Source organism: Camponotus floridanus, unplaced genomic scaffold (assembly GCF_003227725.1).
Source record: "Camponotus floridanus strain SB8 unplaced genomic scaffold, Cflo_v7.5 scaffold3, whole genome shotgun sequence".
Lineage (NCBI taxonomy): Eukaryota > Metazoa > Arthropoda > Insecta > Hymenoptera > Formicidae > Camponotus > Camponotus floridanus.
In genome coordinates, this window is record NW_020229436.1 from 5,389,847 (window position 1) to 5,411,881 (window position 22,035).

General features: G+C 31.7%; 3 protein-coding genes across 5 annotated transcripts; 2 read left to right on the plus strand and 1 right to left on the minus strand.

Moving 5' to 3' along the window:
• The first annotated feature begins 837 nt into the window (after positions 1–837).
• Positions 838–10,488, plus strand: LOC105247944 (PDZ domain-containing protein GIPC3). 2 transcript variants are annotated; one of them, XM_011252415.3, is made up of 6 exons: positions 838–1,099; positions 6,841–7,181; positions 8,615–8,711; positions 8,996–9,378; positions 9,691–9,772; positions 9,891–10,488. In XM_011252415.3, the coding sequence occupies exons 2-6, from the start codon at positions 6,849–6,851 to the stop codon at positions 10,046–10,048; spliced, it is 1,053 nt and encodes a 350-aa protein (XP_011250717.1). In that variant the 5' UTR covers positions 838–1,099; positions 6,841–6,848; the 3' UTR covers positions 10,049–10,488. The 2 variants fall into 2 exon arrangements, with proteins under 2 accessions (XP_011250717.1, XP_011250716.1); XM_011252414.3 differs by lacking the exon at positions 838–1,099 and adding an exon at positions 2,089–2,515.
• Positions 10,489–13,071: 2,583 nt separating this feature from the next.
• On the plus strand, positions 13,072–16,471 carry LOC105247948 (succinyl-CoA:3-ketoacid coenzyme A transferase 1, mitochondrial). The gene is made up of 8 exons (XM_025410182.1): positions 13,072–13,242; positions 13,446–13,540; positions 13,963–14,343; positions 14,418–14,843; positions 14,980–15,088; positions 15,222–15,441; positions 15,834–16,045; positions 16,259–16,471. Exons 2-8 carry the CDS (start codon positions 13,451–13,453, stop codon positions 16,444–16,446), a joined length of 1,626 nt encoding a protein of 541 aa, XP_025265967.1. The 5' UTR covers positions 13,072–13,242; positions 13,446–13,450; the 3' UTR covers positions 16,447–16,471.
• Positions 16,336–21,525, minus strand: LOC105247942 (ATP-binding cassette sub-family G member 5). Of its 2 annotated transcripts, none has more exons than XM_011252413.3 (7): positions 21,218–21,525; positions 21,000–21,124; positions 20,087–20,344; positions 19,085–19,660; positions 18,671–18,893; positions 18,154–18,368; positions 16,336–17,863 (listed from the first exon to the last, which is right to left on the minus strand). In XM_011252413.3, the coding sequence occupies exons 3-7, from the start codon at positions 20,280–20,282 to the stop codon at positions 17,196–17,198; spliced, it is 1,878 nt and encodes a 625-aa protein (XP_011250715.1). In that variant the 5' UTR covers positions 20,283–20,344; positions 21,000–21,124; positions 21,218–21,525; the 3' UTR covers positions 16,336–17,195. The 2 variants fall into 2 exon arrangements, with proteins under 2 accessions (XP_011250715.1, XP_011250714.1); XM_011252412.3 differs by having other exon boundaries at positions 21,196–21,525.
• Positions 21,526–22,035: the final 510 nt, after the last annotated feature.

Consider the following 22,035-nt stretch of genomic DNA (forward strand, 5'->3'; position numbering starts at 1 on the left):
TATTATCTTTATTTCAGATTTTTATTTATTACGAAAAAGAAACGTATCTCATAATATCGAGTGAAAAAAAACGAGAAGAGTTCTCGTTTTTAAAAAATATTAGAGGAAATGAAATTATAAAAAAAATAAAATATATGTAAAAATAGAAATATACGAAGTACATATATACAGGGTGTTCCAGTTATCTTCCGTCATCTTTCAAAGACAGATTCCTGGGATCATCAGGGATCTGGGAAGACAATTTTCCCTCAAATGTTCGAAAATGTCTAGGCACTAATAATTTTCGAATTATAAGTGATTGGAAATAAGGGGTTTTTCGTAAGCTTTGTAGAAATAAAATATTAACAAAACCACATTCTTTGATTAATTTTAAATAGTTTACTTTAGTTGAGTTTTAATTGAAGATTTAATCGGGAACATGCAAAAAATGATGGCCTTTATTTTTACTGAGGAAAAATCGTCTTTAAATGATCCCAAGAATCTGTCTTTGAAACATGACGGAAGATAACTGGGACACCCTGTATATTTAAATATTTTGAAGTATATACATTTAAATATGTAATATTAATTTATGTAATATTAATTTGAATATGTAATATTTAAATATGTATTTAAATATGTATTTAAATATTTTGAAGTATATATATTTAAATATGTATTTAAATATTTTGAAGTATATATATTTAAAAATATATATATTTAAATATTTTGAACTATATATATTTAATATATATTTAAATATTTTGAAAATATAGAGAAGAGAGAATTCGCGCCTCTTTGTTAGTGTCGTAACGTAACGTAGGCCGTAGACAGGCACGTCGAGGGGGTCAGCTGACGCGAGAAGGGGCCCCCGGCGATCAGTCCTCTCGCCGCTGCTTTCCGGTTGCGGTGGCACGCGAGTTCGTGAAATCGACTCTCGTACGATATTTTTTTTTTCATTGTAATAGTCTCTCGTGTTCGAGGAGGACGTCGCTGGTGCTAACAGATCAGGAGAAACGGCCCTTGCGACCGTTAATTATTCTCCGGCATTTTCCCATTTACTTTTTAAGGATATCATAGATTTCTGGCCTCGTGAATATGTGAGAAGTCGAGCCGCAAGGTATAAGGTTATGATAAAGTTAGGATAAATCGCTTATTTTTCAGAAAAGGAATTTCATTCGAGAATCTGTTAAACCTTTCTTCTGGTGATGTTTTTATTCTGTGATAATTTTGTTACGCAAAAAAAGCGATAGGTTTTTATATATGTTTATATTTTAGATTAGACCATCGAATAGCTTTTCTGAAAATTAAGAATTTTTGTAAACACAATATTCCTAGAATATTGTATAAATTGTATAATAATTGTATAATAATTTGTATAATTATTGACTGTGAATAATATACAATATTCTAGAAATATTATGTCCTATAAAGGACGTTCTTACACAAAGAAATATGTTATGTGCGATTAACGAGTATGTTCAACCCATAGTTGAATGAACTATTAATCTTCTGAATGTTAATAGAGTCAACATGTGGTATAAAAGGGATCTTTTTAGCGTTAATTAAAAGGACCATGCAATCTTCAACCACGTAATAGGAATCTTTCACGAAAAGAAAATGAATCGAGAAGAATCGCCGGTTATTTATTGCGTTTGAATGGCTGAAATGCTGATGTGGTCACTCACAATCAGTAATGTAGCTAAATGGCAAGTGTGAAGTAGAAAAAGTAGGCGTGTCGCTTTACATATTTTATATCAGTGAAATAAAATGAACATTCTCCAAATTTGACGTCGATAAAGTAATTCTTGAAATAAAATTAAATAAAATTAAATAAAAGGTTATATTCCATATGATAGGTATATTACAGTAATTAGAATTATTAATTAAAAAATGTCATAAAATGATTTTCAAGATAATCGTCCATTTTGGCTCTTTAATTGTACGTTAAATTTTTATATTTTTTTATTATTTTTTATTTATATTTATTATTATCACATTTATTATTATATTTATATTATTATTTTTTACATTTTTTTATATTCATATTTTTTTCTAAACTCTTTTTTAATTACCGTCTTTGTCGTAAAATTTAAAATTGGTGGAGAAGAAGTGGAAAATAATCAAACAGTTTAAGCCGATTTCTAATTTCGAGAATTAGAAAGTTATAATTAGGAGGGGGGAGGAGAATTAAATTTCTATTAATTCCTTTCATTCACCCAATCTTGCGCGACATACGAGATTGACAGTCGATCTAGAGCCGGCCCTGACGATCCACGATGATGATCGAGCAACGCAGCTCGCGCGTGTTTTATTCGCGATAAGAATCAAGCGAGTGAAGCGATAAGCGTGCGATAACGAGTAGGAGGAGAGAAGGAAAGGAGCACTTTCGGATCGCGTGGCTGTCAGTCGTGACGTGGTACGCGATCGGTTACCGTTCCACCTCTGTGATCAACGTGATGATTTGTTCGTGAAGAAAAAAAAAACAGGATAAACTCTAGGGACAGGGATACGGATATAAGTGCGGGCCGAACAGGTGAGAGGCCGATCTCCTGGACGCGTTATTTGTAGACGTCAGCGTGTACTCGCTCGTAATGTTACGGTATCGACGTGTACTACGTTCTATACAGGGTGTCCCGAAAATACATCTTATTGTTAGCCAAATTCCGTCGTTTTTATTCGGGATCGACGACGTGGAATTATCAAATATTATTCCGAATACAATTTTTTTCGTCTGCCTGGATGTGTATCTTTTCAACCATTAAATCAATACTTGATTATTTCTATTCAAATATCTGCATCTGCGTTTACAATGTAAAATACTTTTTTATATTTCAATTTTTTTTTAGGTACAGTAGAGAGAATTTATCGCGTCTTAGCATTTGTAATAATTTGTATAAAATGATGAAAATAAAGAAGATTTTTTTAATGTAAATTAAAAAATTACGTTTTGATAATTTCGAGACACCCTGTATTTACTTTATATGGCTGATGAGGTGCTACTGTATGCTCGGTGTCGCGATGCACAGCCATAAGATAATAATTTTAATCTCTTTTAATGTATATCAGCAGATTATTCGAAAGCTGTTCTGAATTTATAATGAGACTAATTGTGGTAATAGTTAAATCAGATTTCGAGGAATGGTACATAATTTCATTGCAATATTCTATAGGAAATTACATCGGACACATAATAGATGTCTAAATTAAATGTTAAACAAAAAATTATATTTATTATATTATGTTCCAATACTTTTTGCACAAGGTATATTACATTTTTTTATTGTGATAAGGAAACGAAAGGAAGAATAAAACATGTGTGTTGCTGACATGATTATTACTTCTTGCTCGATTCACATTTCAGAGAAGCTTGCCTTTCATCGTCGTTTCCATTAATTGGCTTATTTCTATAGCTTGATTGAACAATAATCAAACAATCAGATTTGAGAGAAAGCTATTTCTCGTTTACGCCAATAAATGTCAAACGTTAAATAGGGTGACCAGTGGATTTTATCAGGTTTATTTATATTTTTATCTAGTTTATTTTTTATATTATATATATAATATTTTTTATAATATAATATTTTTATATTTTTTATATTAGATTAAAATTCGCGAGAAAAAAAGTAAATCGCTCCAACATTAATCTTTATAATAAAGAAATTTAATTTGTTTTGTTATAAAAAAATGTCATCGTTTGTTTATTCCATTTTTTATTCTAATAAATTAAAAAAATAGTCTAATAAATTAAAAAATTAATCGGTCACTTCGCGAATTTTTATTACTCGATCTTGTTATTCAACGTGTCATAATTGATGGCGAAGGAATACGATGAGGAATCCGAATTAAGATGCGTCACGCGATCTAGATTGTCAGACGTTTAACCATAATCAAAAGCGAATAATAATATTGTGCATAGTTGACAGTTTGCATTGTCGTGGCAGAATGACGTTTACGAAATTCGCGATAGCTTAGTCAGAGATTGCGACACCAACGACCTGTACAAATCGAATCTATCTGCGCTTTTTATTCGCACATTTTATGTATAACATATGTCCTGCGGAATCAATTTTTTATTTTGCGCGTATTTTGATATCGCTTATTAATTACGTCGAATTATCGATAAAATTACTGATGACTGATGACGAGATATTTTATCGTGTCTTTGTCGTATTTTTTGGACATAATAATTTATTAATATACGAATTATTAAGAATTATTTATATATTTTTGAGATAAAAATATTCTAGGGACAAAACAGAGAGATTAAAAATTCTTTCGGTCTGTTAAAGAAATAAAATTTAAACGAATTCTTAAAAATATACTTTATGTTAATTGTTTTAAAAAATCATGCAATAATTAGAAATTAAACGGTTTAAATTTCTGATTATCTATTATTGATAGCTAAAAGAAAATGTATTATATATATATCTTAGACATGTCTAGATAACTATTGCATCATAATACATTCAATTTGACGCGAATAATAAAATTGCAGGTAGTTTTGCTGCATTCCCGGTCGCGCTTCCTTCGATATTGCATAACATCGACAAGAACATTACTTTCCTAATAAAATCGCATGACATCGGATGTTTTGCAATGACTCGAACAAACTACCTGTGAAATATTACAGGAAATTATAAACTAGGATTTTGATTCCAATAATGAATTACGAGTTTCGAAAACCATGTGATACGATATTACGATAATTGGAATTGATCATTCGCGTTATTATCTAGATATCGGAAATTCCAGAATTCCGCGATTTAGATCTTAGATTTCGATTCGTAATCGCAATCTGTTTTTTTTTTGTGATTGATGCTTGATCAAGTACTTGATATTATCAATACGCACATATCCGATAAATATTTTTAAACGTTCCATCAGACTTACAAATATATATTTATATTTATATATTTATTATATATTTATATTTATATTTTGTATGCTTAATATTGATTATTAATTATTATTAATATTTAATTATTATTAATTATTATTAATTTAGTTCGATAGAAAATTAAGAAATTTCGGAAGAAAAGCGATGTCTCGTAAAATTTATTAATTAAAATGTTACTCATTTTTCTTTAAACGAACTTAGTTATTGTAAAAAAGTAGAACATGTATCAAATATTATATCGTATTTTTCCTCGTCCAAAGAGGAATGATTCAGGCGAGTAATAAGTATTGTATGAAGAGTTTGTCGTAATTTATGATCTTGATGCGTAAACGAGGCAGAGAAACGCTTCTTGGCTTCGCTTAAAATAATGTTATATAAGTTGTTTATATTCGAGATACATATATAATTTCTTGAGGAAAGATACGGAAACGCGGTGTGTGCTTGACAGACAAATTCATGTCTAAATAATATGATGGAACCAATTAACGAATATTATTTTAAAGATTTTAATCGCGATCACAAGTAATGATATTATCATAAAATAATAATATTCATAAATACTCGCAACACATCCATATTTAAATTTATTACATTTTATAATTACTTGTTATAATTGAGATATTAAAATAATTACAACAAAGAAATCATGACATCATAATCAATGATACTTTCAATGTGTTTTTTATACATACAATAGTATTAAAAGGAGAAAAAATTAAAATATTATATATAGAGATATGAGATATTTTTATAATAATAAAAATATCCTTATTATTTTATAAGAATAAAAATATATAATAACAAATATATAATAATAAAAATAATATTATTATAAATAATAAAAATAATATTGTATCCTGCTATTCGCAAGAAATTACAAAAGCTTGATATATTTTTATAAATATCCGTTGAAAACCCTTCTCTTAATATTATATAATTACATATAATCACATAATATTAAATCTTAAGCATTCGCAAGCATGCTTATGATTTGTGAGAAAAAAAACGAAGTAAAAATGTTAATTTTAAACACGAAGGTATTAATATTGATACTAAGTTTGATATTATCATATTAAATACGTGTTTATACATATATTTATATATTCAACAAGTTGTTACTCACGTCGTTTTAAAACATAATAATTTTACAAAATTGGATATGAGATATTATATTGGATGGGATATTATACAGGGAAAACAAGGTATGGCGAGTAATAAATATTCACGTATATACTTTATAGCTAGATTGTATTCATGGTATGTAACATGTGGCCGATAGGTACTTTTATCCCATTGCACAGCCGGCAAATCGCGAAATTGCAATTACCGTAGGTCTCCCTCACCGTGGTTCTCATCCCCCTTATCTAATACCTCTCCTTATTTATCGAAATTATAGAACGTGTCGCAATTATTAATATGTAGACTGAAATAGATACTAATTTAATTTCCTAATCACGATAAAAGTTTAAAATGTAAAACGTCAAAATTTAAGATTTTTCTCAGCAACATCCTATTGACGTTGGTTTAAATATAGTTCTTAGAAAATATGATAAAAAATATACAATTATCTTTTTGCATGATACCGTTAAGAATTAAAAAGTGAGAAATAGAGCGGTGATTCACACGAAAAGAAGCAGTTATAAATGGACAATGCGAATCGCACACAATGTTAATCTCAAACCGTAGACGACGATAATTTAAGCAAACCAGTATTATTTCGTCCATCTTTCAGTGCCTTGCTCGACGTAGCTAATAAATTTGAGAAAATTTTATAAAGATTTGAAAAATATATTTTTTTTTCATACAAATCATAATCATTTAAAAAATACGTGAATGACAGTTATAAGTCATCGGAATTTCAGATAGAAATATAAAGATTAATGATATCTCATTGTCAGAATCTATCAGTTCAATTTGTGATCAGTATCCAGGATCTCGACTACAAGTCCTTTGATTTGCAGAATCGAAGATGCCATTGTTCAAGGCGCGGGCCACGTCGAGGTCGCCGATAACGGAGAAAGCAGCGAACGGCGTGCAGTATCGCAATCACCATCAGGTCGGCGATGACAACAATCATGATGGAAGCGCGAGCAGTAACGGTACCGGTAGCCGGTCGTGCAATAATAACGCTGCTCTTCAGCACGAGCAGACGAGAGCCTCGTCCCGGGACTTGAAGTCGCCCTCGCTCGTCTTCCACTGCCAGCTGGCCCACGGCAGTCCTACGGGACTGATATCGGACTTTAGCAATGTCCGCGAGCTGTACCAGAAGATCGCCGAGTGCTACGACTTGCCCGCGGAAGAGGTAATAAGTGAACATGATTCGTTAAAAAGTTTGAGGAGAATAAAAGAAAGTATTCGATCAAGGTGAAGAATTTAGCTCGATAGTGACTCCACTGTTTCTTTGCCAGATGCAAGCACAGCAGTCGACTTGAATGACTTTCCTCTTTGCAAGATATTTATTTTATTGAGTGTTAAAAGACTATGTTGTCAGTTAGTAGACTTATGTTTCATTTATTTATTCACGCATTTTGTCTCTCTTTATATACAGGGTGTTTCAGACCACACATACCATCCATTTAAAAACTAGAGAAGTGGTTATTTCAAAAAAGTAAAAACATTTTCTTTTATATAATTTGCAATTAATAATTCTATATTTTTTTCTTAAAAACAACTGTATGTTTTCTTTACACCAATTGATTCCTCTCATTATTTTGTATATAAAAGTATTAAAGTAAGATAATCGAAAAATGAATATTTTACAAGAGATATTTTATGGTTTATGTAAAATTAAGAAATGATTTCAAGCCTCATAACTCGAAAAATACTTCATGGAAAAATAATTTATTATAGTGTTTTGGAAAGTTTTCGAGGTAAGCTACAAGAATATGCAATGAAAAATTGGGGGTTCCATTTAAAAAAATGCACTTCCGGTCTGAATCGCCTATTTCTGGCCGGAACTAGAAGTTGAAAATATCACCATTCGATAGAGCGCACCCGATTTATAAAGAAAATGTTTTTACTTTTTTGAAATAACCACTTCTCTAGTTTTTAAATGGGTGGTACGTGTGGTCTGAACCACCCTGTATATTTTAATGCTAAAACACGTTTCTATCTTTACAAGGTTACGATTTTATTTTTGTTAAAGATGTTGATGCATTTTTTATTATATCATGAGATAGAGATGGGCAAAATTATAATCGAATAATGAATAAAAAGTAAGAGATGATGCGAGAGATGAAAGCCAGTTCGGTATTTCCAGCGCGAAACGCCCCACGTAGAGAGAGACACGAGACCGGAAACACCGGAAACGCCGGTCACGGACCGTAGCATCTCGTCAACCCGGCGGATATGTCTCAGTGAGAGCGAGTCGTGTAATTCGATGTGTAAACGCGGTCGCCGATGTAAGCAGGTCGACTCTCGTTATGGGTCGTTTGGAGCGCGGGGTCGAGCAATTTCTCACTGCAAAGTCAGCTAAATAAATTATTGTACTTTATTGTTATTGAAGGAAAATCTAGAAATAATTATAGAAATCGAAATAAGATAGATAATTAAATAAAATCTTTAATGATATCAAATATAAGTCTATTAAGTAAAATTTTAATTGGAGAGGTTTAACGTCAAACTTAGTAATTTTCATGAAAATTTAAATAAAAATGATTCAAAGTTGAGAGCAAATTAATGTTATCACGGAAGTGTTTAAATATTGAAAATCAAATAGAAAACTTGATGTTTCAGATTCTCTTTTGCACACTCAATACACACAAGGTGGAAATGACGGAGTTACTAGGTGGCCAAATTGGTGTGGGTGACTTCATATTCGCACATAAAAAAGGTTGCTGTCTATTTATTATATATAAAATGTACATAAAATTAAAAAGGAAAGCAATATTGAACTTTGGGCAAAAATCGACAAAGACAAATATTAGTTTCTAATTCTAAGGGACAGAATTTATTTTAAATTAGAATAAACATCAGTGTAAAATAGTTGGAGCAATTTTTATATAATAATTTAAGATTATCATAACAAAATTTGATGTAAGTCTTTTATCTTGAATTAAATTATACACTTAAATTTCGCAAAAGTGCATAAAATAGATTAATGTGTTTTTGGCGCAGGTCGGCCAAAGGAAATCGAGCTGATGAAGACGGACGACGCATTGGGCCTGACTATCACTGATAATGGCGCCGGTTACGCATTCATAAAGCGTATAAAGGAGAACTCCATCATTGACAGAATAAAGGTGATCGAGGTGGGCGATCACATCGAGAGGATCAACTCGACCAGTCTTGTGGGCAAACGACACTTTGAAGTGGCTAGAATGCTAAAAGATATACCAAAAGGTTCGGTATTCACATTGAGGCTGGTGGAGCCGCAGAAGAATGGCTTCAGCGGCATCGGACCACGCGGTGATCCCAAGAAGGGGAAGAAAGTCGGCTACGGATCCGGCAAAGAGACTCTAAGATTCAAAGCTGACGGTAGCACGCAGATCATACAACAAGTACGCACTAAACATAAAAATTGAGAGATTGTTTAAAAAGATTACATTATAGGTGATAAATTTGACAGAAAAATACAAACATATATTTTATTAGGCGTTGATAGGCCTGATGACATTTTGAAAAATATTTTAATTATTTTAATATTTTGAAAAAATATGAATAATATCGAAAAATAGTTTTATAAGATCTTTAAATTATTTAAATCCACTTTTAAGTGTAGAAATTTGTATGTCTATTTTCTACGTAATAAATAAGATAACGAATGTTAAGCATTAATTCAAAAATATTAAATAAATATTTGCTATTTGCAGATTGATGATGCGGCTGCGCTGGGTGTCGAGAAGATCAACACCATCTTGGAAAGCTTCATGGGAATCTCTGATACGGAATTAGGTAGGTTTGCGAATTCGGGTGTAATAAAATTTTTCTTGTCATTTTTTTCGTTCTTTAAAGATTTACATATGCTTTGATTAAAGACTGATTCGATTGTTATATCTGATTTTGATCACAGCCACGCAAATCTGGGAGCTGGCCGAAGGCAAATGCAACAGCATAGACTTCGCTGAGGCGATAGACAATTCCGACTTGGAAGACTTTGGCTTCACCGACGAATTCGTGATCGAATTGTGGGGCGCCGTGACGGATGCGAGAGCAGGTCGGCATCGATGACGCGAGGATCAGATGACGAGATGATGAGATAAAAAGAAGATAAATTGCCGAGATCTTCGTTGAAACGAAATTTTGGACGGAATTATTCGTAAATGAGTGCTTTTCTACGTGAAAAAGTGGCATTGCTTGATCCTCGTCTGTTACCATGATTCTAGAAGCCTGATGCTTAACGCTAGTCGTGGTCCTCGAAATCTCCGTGTTTATTAAAAATTTTGAATCGGTTTGCAAATATATCAATACGAGAAAATCGAACATTCGATAGCAAAAATGCAGGACGAAATCTGCAATATTTTATATCGCATCGTATATTGTGTCATATGGCAAGCGCAGAATCAAAATTTGAAGACAAAAATAGATGCAATGGTTTTTCGGAGATTGTGTGTTGTAAAAAATTAAACTTTTGCTATAGGGATGTTAAAAAAAAGTTTTATTGTTAAGATCGATTAAGACATTATATAAATTCTATCTTAGAAAAGAATATTATTAATAATATTAGAATATTATTAAAATAATATTAGAATATTAAAATCTATTAAAAAATTTTGTCAAAAATTTTCATATTTTTTAATTCAAATTTACTTTTTTTATTTTGGTTAGAATCAACACGCGTTGATTTTCTTTGGAAACTCTTTCTTTCGTGTCTTTAATTAAATTATTACAAAATCTTATATCTGATAAGACAACACCACATAATTCGCAGATGTAATCACGACAAGCCTTGTCATAATATTGTTAATACTCATCTAATTATCTAGGAAGAGAAGAGAAACGACAAAGTTTTATCAAGTGTGACATATCATTTTTCGAATTACGCAATTGTAATGTTAGTAAGAATACGAAGAAAAGAAGTTTATTGGTATGGCAAATCTTATATGCGTAAATGTAACATAAATTTCAAAATATCTATTTAAATTAAGTATTATAAATGGACAGTAAAAGACTCGTTAAGAATTCTAATTTGAATTTACTGAAAATAATTCCATCATATCTGTGAATTATTTATAACAGATAATTGACTCTTATCTCGCCATTAAAGCAGTAACGATTTTCTTGCAACATTAAAGTACATTTGGTAGCAACAGATTATTTTGCTTTAGCGTAGCAAATTCGTGTTCTTATGGATGAATTTTAATTTTATTTCTATTGAATGAGATTTTCCTGTTTTACAAATAGAACAAATTTGTTGTAATATCAGATAATAGATCGCGAGTATCAGCGAAATTTGATTATTTTTACATTAATAAAGGTTTTACTATTACAGTGAAAATCTCTTTATGTATATGCTACAAATATGGATTTTGATTTCTTTAAAGTCGCAAAACAACTTTCGCTCGCTTCTTATTCGAGTCGATATCAACTATCAAATCGTAATTACGTAAACGTGCAAGAAACGATATAATTTTAGCAACCATTAGTATTAATTACTCAAATTATAGCGTAAATATGTTGACATAAAATAATGTATGCATTATTATGTTAATATCAATATTGACGACATTAAATCGAATGTGAGCCAGTTAATATTCATCGATGTCGATTCAAAGATATTATACATAAATGTAAAAAGAATGAATTAATATATTTTGATACATAAGAGCGAACAACTTGATAATGTAAGTATATATAAGTGTGCAAATACTTATTTAGCATAATAAAATATCTTTGTAGTAAATGCAAGATTTTTACATGATTCCATATACCGGTTATAATGCAAACAATGAAAACAGAAAGATAAGAGAAAGGATATTGATATTTATAGACTGTAATATTGTCGTCATCAACTGACTAACATTCCTTATCCGACAGAGATAACAGAATATTGAAGAAATCAATCTTACATTAAAACAGTCTTGTATTATATCAGTCTTGTATTATTTTTAGATATATTACGCAAGTCATGCAAGACTGAAACAGCATATTCGATCTTAAAGTATTTAAATTGTAAATCAATGCGTTCTCGCATAATTCCAATACTGTTCTAACATAGAAAATATTTTTGCGCCTATAAAATTTTTTATATTTTTTTTGTTTTATATAATTAATTAGTTATATTTAGTTATTTTTAGCATATCTCTAACTCCAGATAAAGTTTCTTAGATATGGTTTCACAAGAAGTGAAACCGACTTGTGGGAGTTAATGTTCTTTCATTGAATCAGTGTAAATATGTTTTCGTTGACAGAGTTGTTTTTTTTTGCACTCAGACATCTGAAAAAATCTAGATAATATCAAAGTGTATCGGAAAAGAATTATATCGTCAACTGTTAATATTTTTAATATATATTAATATATAATATATATATATATATATATATATATATATATATATATATATATATACACAGAGTGGCCCCGAATGTTCCAGCTAGACTTTGAGATCTTATAAGAAATTTAATTCTGAACAAAAAATTTCCTATAAACATGGGTCGAAAAATGCTTCCTAAGAAGTTATCGCTCAAAAACCTCTGATGAAGGAAGAGCAAAAGGTGAAAAGAAAATGAAACTAAATAAATTTTTTGAAAATCGTCTTTATTCATTTTCTACTATTACGTGATATTACTAAAATATTAGTTAAAAAAAATTATTTTATTTTCATAAAAGAAAAACATTTTTATTTTTTATTTTTATCATTTTTTTCAAGAAATTTATTTAGTTTCATTTTCTTTTTTTATTTCATTTTCTTTTCACCTTTTGTTCTTCCTTTTCATCAGAGTTTTTTGAGCGATAACTTCTTAAGGAAGCATTTTTCGACCCATGTTTATAGGAAATTTTTTGTTCAGAATTATATTTAATATATTTTTTATGTATTTTTTTATGTATTTTTAATATATTTTTAATATATTTTTAATGTATTAATATCGATAGTAACAATAACATAATGCAATAACATAAGGCAATATATCAATATAATATATATAATATTTTAGATTCCAAAATTTTTAAATTCTCTCTTTAAATTATTTTTCATATGATTTGACATGTTGTTTCATGTGGTTTTTGACATTTATCTCTCTTTAATCATGCCATTTCTAATGAATTAAATTGAAATTTTGATACATATGTTGCGATCATATGTTTAATTCATATCAATCCTAGCGTTGTTGCGCATGCGCAATGAACCAGCTGTGTCCCGAGTCCCGTGTCCCCGATCTGTCAGTCAGCATTTGCGCCTCTATGTGTGAACGTTCGATATAAGGTGAATGTTATTGTTATCGCGATATATATTTCGAAACCAAAATTTAATTTAATTTACAACGATCGAAAATAGAAATAGAAGAATATCATAAAAAAAAGAATTTAAAAAAATTTTGAAAAGTATTGGAATAAATTATATGGTTTGCATTTAACCTTTGTTGCCGGGAGAATTTTGCGAATAATAATTGTATATTTATCCTACAGTGACTATGGCATTCGTATTGAAAAAGGCCGGTGACGTGTTTCTGCGTTTGAGCAGCAGTCCGCGAACCATTCGAGGCTCTATAAAAATATCGCGGGTAGGTAAACATACGCAATTGCTATTACGTTTTTATCAGATATCACATAACCTACTTACTCTATCTAGCCGGATAATTATTTGGACTCTGTTTTCATCTATTTTCTGCTATGTATATATTTCACACAATTATTGAATTATTTATGGATTTTAATTATTATTCGCTTAGCTGCAATTTCTTTAATTTGTCAAACAAATTTTTATATATTTTTTTCATTTCCCCTCCCCCTATCTTTATATCTTTTATTCTTTTATTATTTTTATCTATTTAATATATATTTTTTTATATCTTTTATATCTTTATATATTTCATATTTTATGTTGGCGAGTATAAAATTAATTCGTTTTTTATTTTTTAGACATGATAAAAAGTTAATATTAGGATATTTTTATGATATCAAACTTTAAAATTTTATTTAACAGGTATGCACTGCTCATTTTTCCATCAAAGCAGATATTCCACAAGTGGAAGAGGAAGCTGAAAAATTGAAAACACCAGTAGGGAATGGTAAAGTGTTCGAGAGCATAGAGGAAGCTGTATCTGATGTACATAATGGAGCTAAACTTTTGGTCGGTGGATTTGGCCTCTGTGGCATCCCAGAGAATCTAATAGCATGCATACTAAACAAAGGCTCTAAAGATTTAACTGTAGTTTCGAATAATGCTGGAGTAGAAGACTTTGGATTAGGTATATTGCTGAAGGAGCACAGAATCAAGAAGATGATCGCCTCATACGTGGGTGAGAATCCTGAATTCGAAAGACAATATCTCAATGGCCAATTGGAAGTCGAATTAACGCCGCAGGTAATGAGGTTTCGAGAATGAAAGAGTATTTGTAACAAATCTCCTGCAATTTTTTACAAATTTAGTCATTTTAGGGCACCTTGGCAGAACGTGTGAGAGCAGGTGGTGCTGGTATTCCAGCTTTTTATACTCCTACAGCTTTTGGGACTATCGTGCAAGAGGGCAACGTCATCCTGAAGTACGACAAGGATGGTAACGCTGAGATCTCAGGCGAGCCGAGGAACGTGAATCAATTCAATGGACGAAACTATGTGTTAGAGACTGCTATTACTGGCGACTTTGCGCTTGTGAAAGCGTGGAAGGCTGACACTGCAGGAAATCTGGTCTTTCGAAAATCCGCCAGGAACTTCAATCCTGTGATGTGCAAGGCAGCCAAGATATCGATAGTCGAAGTGGAGGAGATTGTGGGGATCGGTCAATTGGATCCTGATCAGATCCATTTGCCTGGTATTTTTGTGGATAGGATCGTAAAAGGACCCTCTTACGAGAAACGAATCGAGGTTGGTGTTTATTTATCTTGATTGATATTCGTATCGATATCATTATGCATATTTAATTGTATAAATTTAATGTATTTAATTGTATAAATTTAATTGTATTAAATTTCTCGTGAATGTTATTTTTTCTATCACACAGAAACGATCGACAAGACAAACTATGAAGCCCAAGAAAGTAACTCCAGCTAGTAAAGCGAGAGATAGGATAATCAGACGCGCTGCCCTCGAATTTAAAGATGGAATGTATGGTAAGTACCAGAAAATAATGAGAATAAAATTTATTTAAATTAGAAATATAGATATCTTGATTTTAAATAACGTATTCAAGTTCCTTTATCAGTCCTTTATCAGTAGCACTTGATAAAATGAAAACTTTTACAGCCAACTTGGGAATTGGTATACCAATGCTTGCAAGTAACTATATCCCGAAAGGTGTGAAAGTGACGTTACAGTCAGAAAACGGTATTCTTGGACTAGGTCCTGTTCCGGAGACCGAAGCCGATGTCGATGCTGATCTTATTAATGCTGGAAAGGAATCTGTAACAGTGCTACCTGGTGCTGCTTACTTTAGTAGTGATGAAAGCTTTGGCATGATCAGAGGGTACATACAACTATTTATATTATTTTAAAGCTGGCACTTTTTATCATCAAATATTAGAATATATTCATTATCAAATATCGAAAGATTATTTTAAAATTGAAATATTATTTTGTAAAATTGTTACATTTTTAATTAAAATTATTTTCCAACAAATTTGCTATAATTTTCAAAAAAGAGAGATTTAATTTTAAAAAATTTAAAGTTTAATCTTTGATAAAAAAATTTTTTTGACAAAGCTTTCAAGATTTTAGGATAGAAATGGTGGAATATTTAAAAAATATTTAATTACTAGAAAGTGTAATACATTTAGAGCATTTATATGAATACTCTATTCTCTTTGAATGTTGAAGAAAATAAAGAGAACAGATTTAATTGTGTTGTACATTTTACAGAGGACACATTGATCTGACTATTCTTGGAGGCATGCAAGTATCGGAGAACGGAGATTTGGCCAACTGGATGATACCAGGTATGGTGGTAAAGGGCATGGGTGGTGCTATGGATTTGGTATCCTCACCGACCACAAAGGTAGTAATAACTATGGAGCACAAAGCCCGAGATGGAAGCCCAAAAATTTTGAAGAATTGCACTTTGCCTGTCACAGGTAACATTTTACAAATATTTTGACATTAATCTTTCATAAATTCTCGTTTTCTAATTTTAACTATGTTATTTTAATACTTTATTATTTAATGTTATTACATTTTAATTCATATTTAATAATATTTCTCTATTTTTTCACTTGCTATATTATATATTATATATGGAATAATCCTTTTTTTAACATTTTATAATATATTATAATATATTTCTATAGGTCAACAATGCGTAGATTTAATTATCACAGATCTAGGAGTATTTGAAGTGATTCGAGGAGAAGGATTAAAGCTTATCGAAATTGCCGCTAATATCGATATCAGTGAGGTTGTGAGTTCAACAGGTTGTGAATTTAGCGTTGCCGACGATCTTAAAGAAATGAGACAAGTTGAAGTTGATGAATCGTGAATTGCAAATATGTTTCATAAGTTATAAATAATAAAAAAGCGAATTTTTTTTATATCTCTTACAATTATATATATATATATATATATATATATATATATATATATATATAAGTCCTAATGTAAAAAAATTGAGCATTTCACGAAAATATTGCTTTCACAATTGAGCATTTCACGAAAATATTGCTATACAAATGTATGTAATCAAAAAAAGGACTGTTATTTAAATTGCATAATTTTGTTTCTATTAATTCTTGTAAAGTTTCTGTTTTTTACAGATGATATTATCTCATATAATATAATGTAACTTTTAAATTATTCGATAAGTGTTATGATTACTATTGTTAAATATCTATTGTGTTAAGTGCATTATTCTACACGAGAATCAATGATTCGTTTTTTAAATGTACATATGGATTTCTTTTGTTCTATGTACAAAAACAATTTAATATACGATGTCTGTGTGGCATTGTGTGTAAGCAAAGTTGCAATATTGCATACGTTATATCATTAGTAGCATTACAAATGATAATTATTATAAATTATATAATAATAAATGAAATAATATTTTGTAATATATTATGCAATAAAAAGTTTTAATATTTTTTATTACATTTTTTTCTCGATCGTACGGGATAGTTTTAATTTTTACGTTATTTACAATTTTATGTACATTGAAAATTGAAATTAGCGGATCATTCAGCTTTAAATATGAGTAAATATTCGATTATCGATGCAATACAATGATGAATATTATTCTCTAAATTTAGCCTTCACTCTAGCAGGTAGTGGCAACAGATACAAGACACTGTTTAATATAATGAGACCGACAGCGAATGCTAAGGAGATCAGCAGATTTAGGTCTACGTTCAACACTTCAGATATATTCTCGCCCTCCCTAGTGAAGCGTTCTATCAGATAAGTTTTGCCATCGGGATACCTGCAGAATTCGGCAGAACCTGGACAAGCCAAGCTCTCATTGTAAGGCAGATTGGACAAGAGAGGCGTATCGACGACCAACTGGTTCAGTGCTAGAGACGCATATCTGGTCGGTAGCGCCGTCGACACCATCGTCAGCCAGTAGGGTAGATTCTTCAGACTGCGAATCGCGCCGGATGCGATCACCAGGGACAACAAGCTCATGTATAAGACCGTAATCGCACCGGTTATGGGACGACCGATTACCATAAGCACGGCTACCGTCACTTGCTCGGCCGCCACATAGCTGGACCACAGAATTCCGGAAGCGTATGCCCACGAGGATAGGTCTAACTCGAGAATCGGAATCAGAATCCCGATTGTTATCAGAGTCGATATGAAGCTCAGCGGAAGACTCAGCAGGGTGTATGCCGTCAGAAACATCGCACCACCGTAGAGACCCTCTCGCTTTTCTTGATAATATCTCACGCGAAAACCTGGAACTACGTAAATCAATCCTTAATATTAAATTGAAAGTAGAGTTTGAAAGAAAATCCGCTTTAAGATGCATCTCGATTATCAACAAATATTTCATTTTTTCAGCTCAATTGCTTCGCATAACAATTAATTAATAGAAATAGAAGAGAAAAAAAATGAAAAAAAGCGTATCCTTGAAATCAAGAGAGTAAGGAATTTATAAATGAATTAAATAGATAGAAATATAATAAATTAGCAGAGAGGTTTGGCAAATACATTGCTGTTTACTTTTGAATCAATCTATCTTTCAACTTACACAAAAGCGATGTCACGGCTATCCCGGCCGCGTAAAATAACGTCAAGACGTTGAAGATCAAACCACCGGTCTGTAAAAATATCCTTGATTGTACGGGACTTGAATGCGAATACAGTATACTCATTAAGGCCACCAGAAACGGCAGCAACAGCAGGCGAGCGGCAAAATGTCCCAGGCCAGTCTTATTCAAGGAGAACGTAGCTGCCATACTTCGTCTAATTGTAAAACAAGATGATGCGGATCATCAATCTCTCTATAAGATGTTCCGAAATTATCTTTACAATTTTGCTGATTCGATAGATTTCAAAACATGTAATCGAAACATATTTTAAAAATATGTTTCGAGAAGATAATATCAAATATATATTAAAAAATTGCAAGAAATGATCTTCGCAAAGATCTTCTTTCGAGGAAATTAAAGAGCCCTTGTAACTTATAGTTTAATTAATATAATTTGTTTAATTAATATATTTTATTGTTTATTTTTACCAAAACTGTTACTATTCGAGAAACTCACAAGTACAGTGCTAAAAGAGTCGAGAAGCATCCAGGCTTAATTCCGCGACCTAGACCTTTATGCATGATGCCGAGGGCTACATCTTTCATGCTGTGCGATATCTGCGGCGCTTCCTTCATGTAAAGCACTCCGTCCACCTTGAATTTCTCGACCAAGACCGAGATTTGTTGATTCGACTCTAAGAAGCGATCTCTGGAGCGGCGATCGACGGTCGACAAGCAGACTGAAAAAGCGTGATATGATTCTCCAGATCAAATCAATTAAATTGTTTTTTATATCATCAGCTTAATAAATGAATCATTTTTTTAAACGTTGTAAGTTGAAGAATTTATCGGAAAAATTGTAAAAAAACGCATTATCCCTGAAATAATAAATATTAAACGGAACTAGATTGCCTTTCTGTCCGATACTCACGATAATACATCAAGGGATTCTCCAGTTCTGGACAAGGGAAGCCGATGTAGGTGAAGTAATCCAGCATGCTCCTGGTAGGTCCTGAATAGACGACCGCGCCCAGACACAACAGTGTCACTCGACTAACAAAGGGCAGCACATCGGATCTAGGTGTCTCCATGGTGAGGACAACGATGGAGCCGCGTCTGGTGGCGTAGGACCACAGCATCGAGACGATGAGATAGGTGTTGAGTGGATCCGTGTCCCAGGTCGGCTCGTCCAGCAGCAACAGAGTCGGATCCTTAGCCAATTGCACCCCCAGCATCAGTCGTCGATACTCTGCCCTGGTGAGATCGTTCACCGACCTGTTGGCGACCTGCGACAGCGCCAGATCGGCGAGGGTCTGTCGCACCCGGGCCTCGCGATTGCTTAGATTGCCCAGCCATGTGGCGTATGTCAGGGTCTGACGTACCGTTAGACTCGGTAGCAGATGACACCTGTGGGCTACATAGCCGCCGTGACGTCGAAACAACTCCGGTGTCAATAGATTGCTATTTAAAGTGATCCTCCCTCTCGTCTCCCCCTCTGCCCTTCCAGCTGAATGAGTCAAGTAAGTAGATTTAAGATTTGGTCGACGCTAATTTTCTAAGACTAAATGTGGAATCGTTACAAATATTAACAATCCTCTATCTTTTTATTTCCTCCATATTTTCCTTCAATAACATTTAAATGATAAAATTTTTAATTGTTTAATATTTTATTTAATATTAAATAAAATTATTATTTATTTATTTAATATTTATTTAATATTTTATTTAAGTTTTTAATTATTTAATGCGCAAAATATAATAAGAAGAATTAATTAAAGTATAATGAAAACTGAATTAAATGATCATGAAGAAGTTATTACAATTGATATGGTATCTCTTTTAAATTCTCTTTAGCAAAATGAGTAACGGAAATTACTATATTAAAGCACAATAATACTGAAGGAAAAAAATAATTGGATATAATAATTTTTACCGATAACATCGAGGAGAGCTCGCTTGCCGGAACCTTTCGATCCTAGAATGGCTAAGACTTCCCCGCCGTGAACACGGGCTGATACATCTCTGAGTACCGCGGTAGGTTCGGATTTATTAATGCAACTTCCTTCGATTACTACAGAGGTGGAATGAAACACGTTGGATATATCCAGAATGCAATCGGATGGAATCATCTTGAGGATCAATACTAAGTTTGGTTCCCACGATTACATTCCTCAAGATAAAGCTTACAAAGCTGTGAAAGTAAAGATTATAACATTATTTATTCGTATATCATGAATATTATATAATTTTTCTATTGTAAGATTTAATTTTATACATTAATTCCATCAAAGAGTAAATGTTATCAAATGCGAATTGATAGAGAAAAATTCGATTAAATAACTCGTGTAATTTAAAAAAAAAATTAATTTTGTAACACTATACGTCATTTTAATTATTATTCATGCTAGTACATTTTAAATTCAATCAAATTATGTGGAGGAAATAATAATTGTATGTAAATATACATTGTTATTATAAATAATTATTAATGTTATCAATTTAATAAAATATAAGTTATTTTTGTAAAACAAAAAATGATTAGATGTAGTTACATATAATTTAGTAATGTTATTAACAATTTAATCCGGATATTACTATAAATAATGTTGCTTGTACAATTAATTAGAAAACACATAAATTTTGCCACAATTAATCAAGGCGTATGATAATAAATAGTTATATTTTCTTTGAAATAAATTTAATTTTTATTAATAATATATATTTTACTAATATTTTATTAAGCTGAGATTTTCGAATAGGAATGTTTATTTGCATAACTAAGTAAAAGAGTTAATTATAACAAAAATTAATATAACATTTTTTTTATTAGGTAAAGAGATACAAACTTCGCAGGATGTTCAAGATAATATCCGTTGAAAATAACATTTGGAGTGCATCAAGAAGCAGAACTGTCACTAGATCCATGCGTCAATCACTTGACCATGTCCGGAGATCATGTTCAGGAACGGCACTTCAACAAAGAGACAACGTTGACGAGTTGTTACGAGGAAGTTTCGCAAAATAATAATTATTGCAATATACATCAACGATAACGCGAGAATACTTGTGTTGTCGAGTAGTTGTCGCGATGCGGATTGCAACGCGTACTGACGCCACGAGCGTAAAAGTGACTCGCTCGAGCGAAGCTGGGACGCAGGAAACGCGTAGCCGCAGGTAACGATACCTGGCTGGCTGGGAGTTGGCTCTCCTCGAGGTGAATGTCTTCTCCGACGCGAACTCGCGCGGTAGGAGGGAGACCGACCCAGGCCGAGAACATCGGCGTAAGCAGAGTGTCATGCGAGATTTTCCTAGAGACAATCGGAAAGGACGTTATCCGGATTCTTCTTCTGCGAAATATTCAGAAAATAAACATCTCCTGTTGTGTATAAATTATTTATTTGAATACAAGTTAGTAATCTTATATATTAATGTTACAAATCGGAAAGTCGCATCATAAAGCATTATAAAATATAAATTACGAAGGTTAAAGTGTACTTTCGATAGTATATTTTTTTAGAAAATAGCATGTATTAAAAATGATGTGCAATATTGTTTGAAAGTTTGACTTTAGCGACCAATTATTTTAAATACTTATGCCAAAAAAAATGCACAATATATTAAAATCATCCACTTCTTCCATCCCACAACTGTGTTCGATAATAATAAAAAAGCTAGAATTCTATTTATATATACCGTTACTCAAAAACACGTCGACGTAAATCTTTGTACATGAGCTGAAGAATAGCGAATAAAAATTTTTTTTGGCAAGAGAATCATCAGATAAAAAATAATATATTCAAGAAAGAAGAGTTGCGTGCATAACAGAAATATTTCAATATACTTATTTTACGTTGATTAATATGATTTGAATTCGAGATTTTA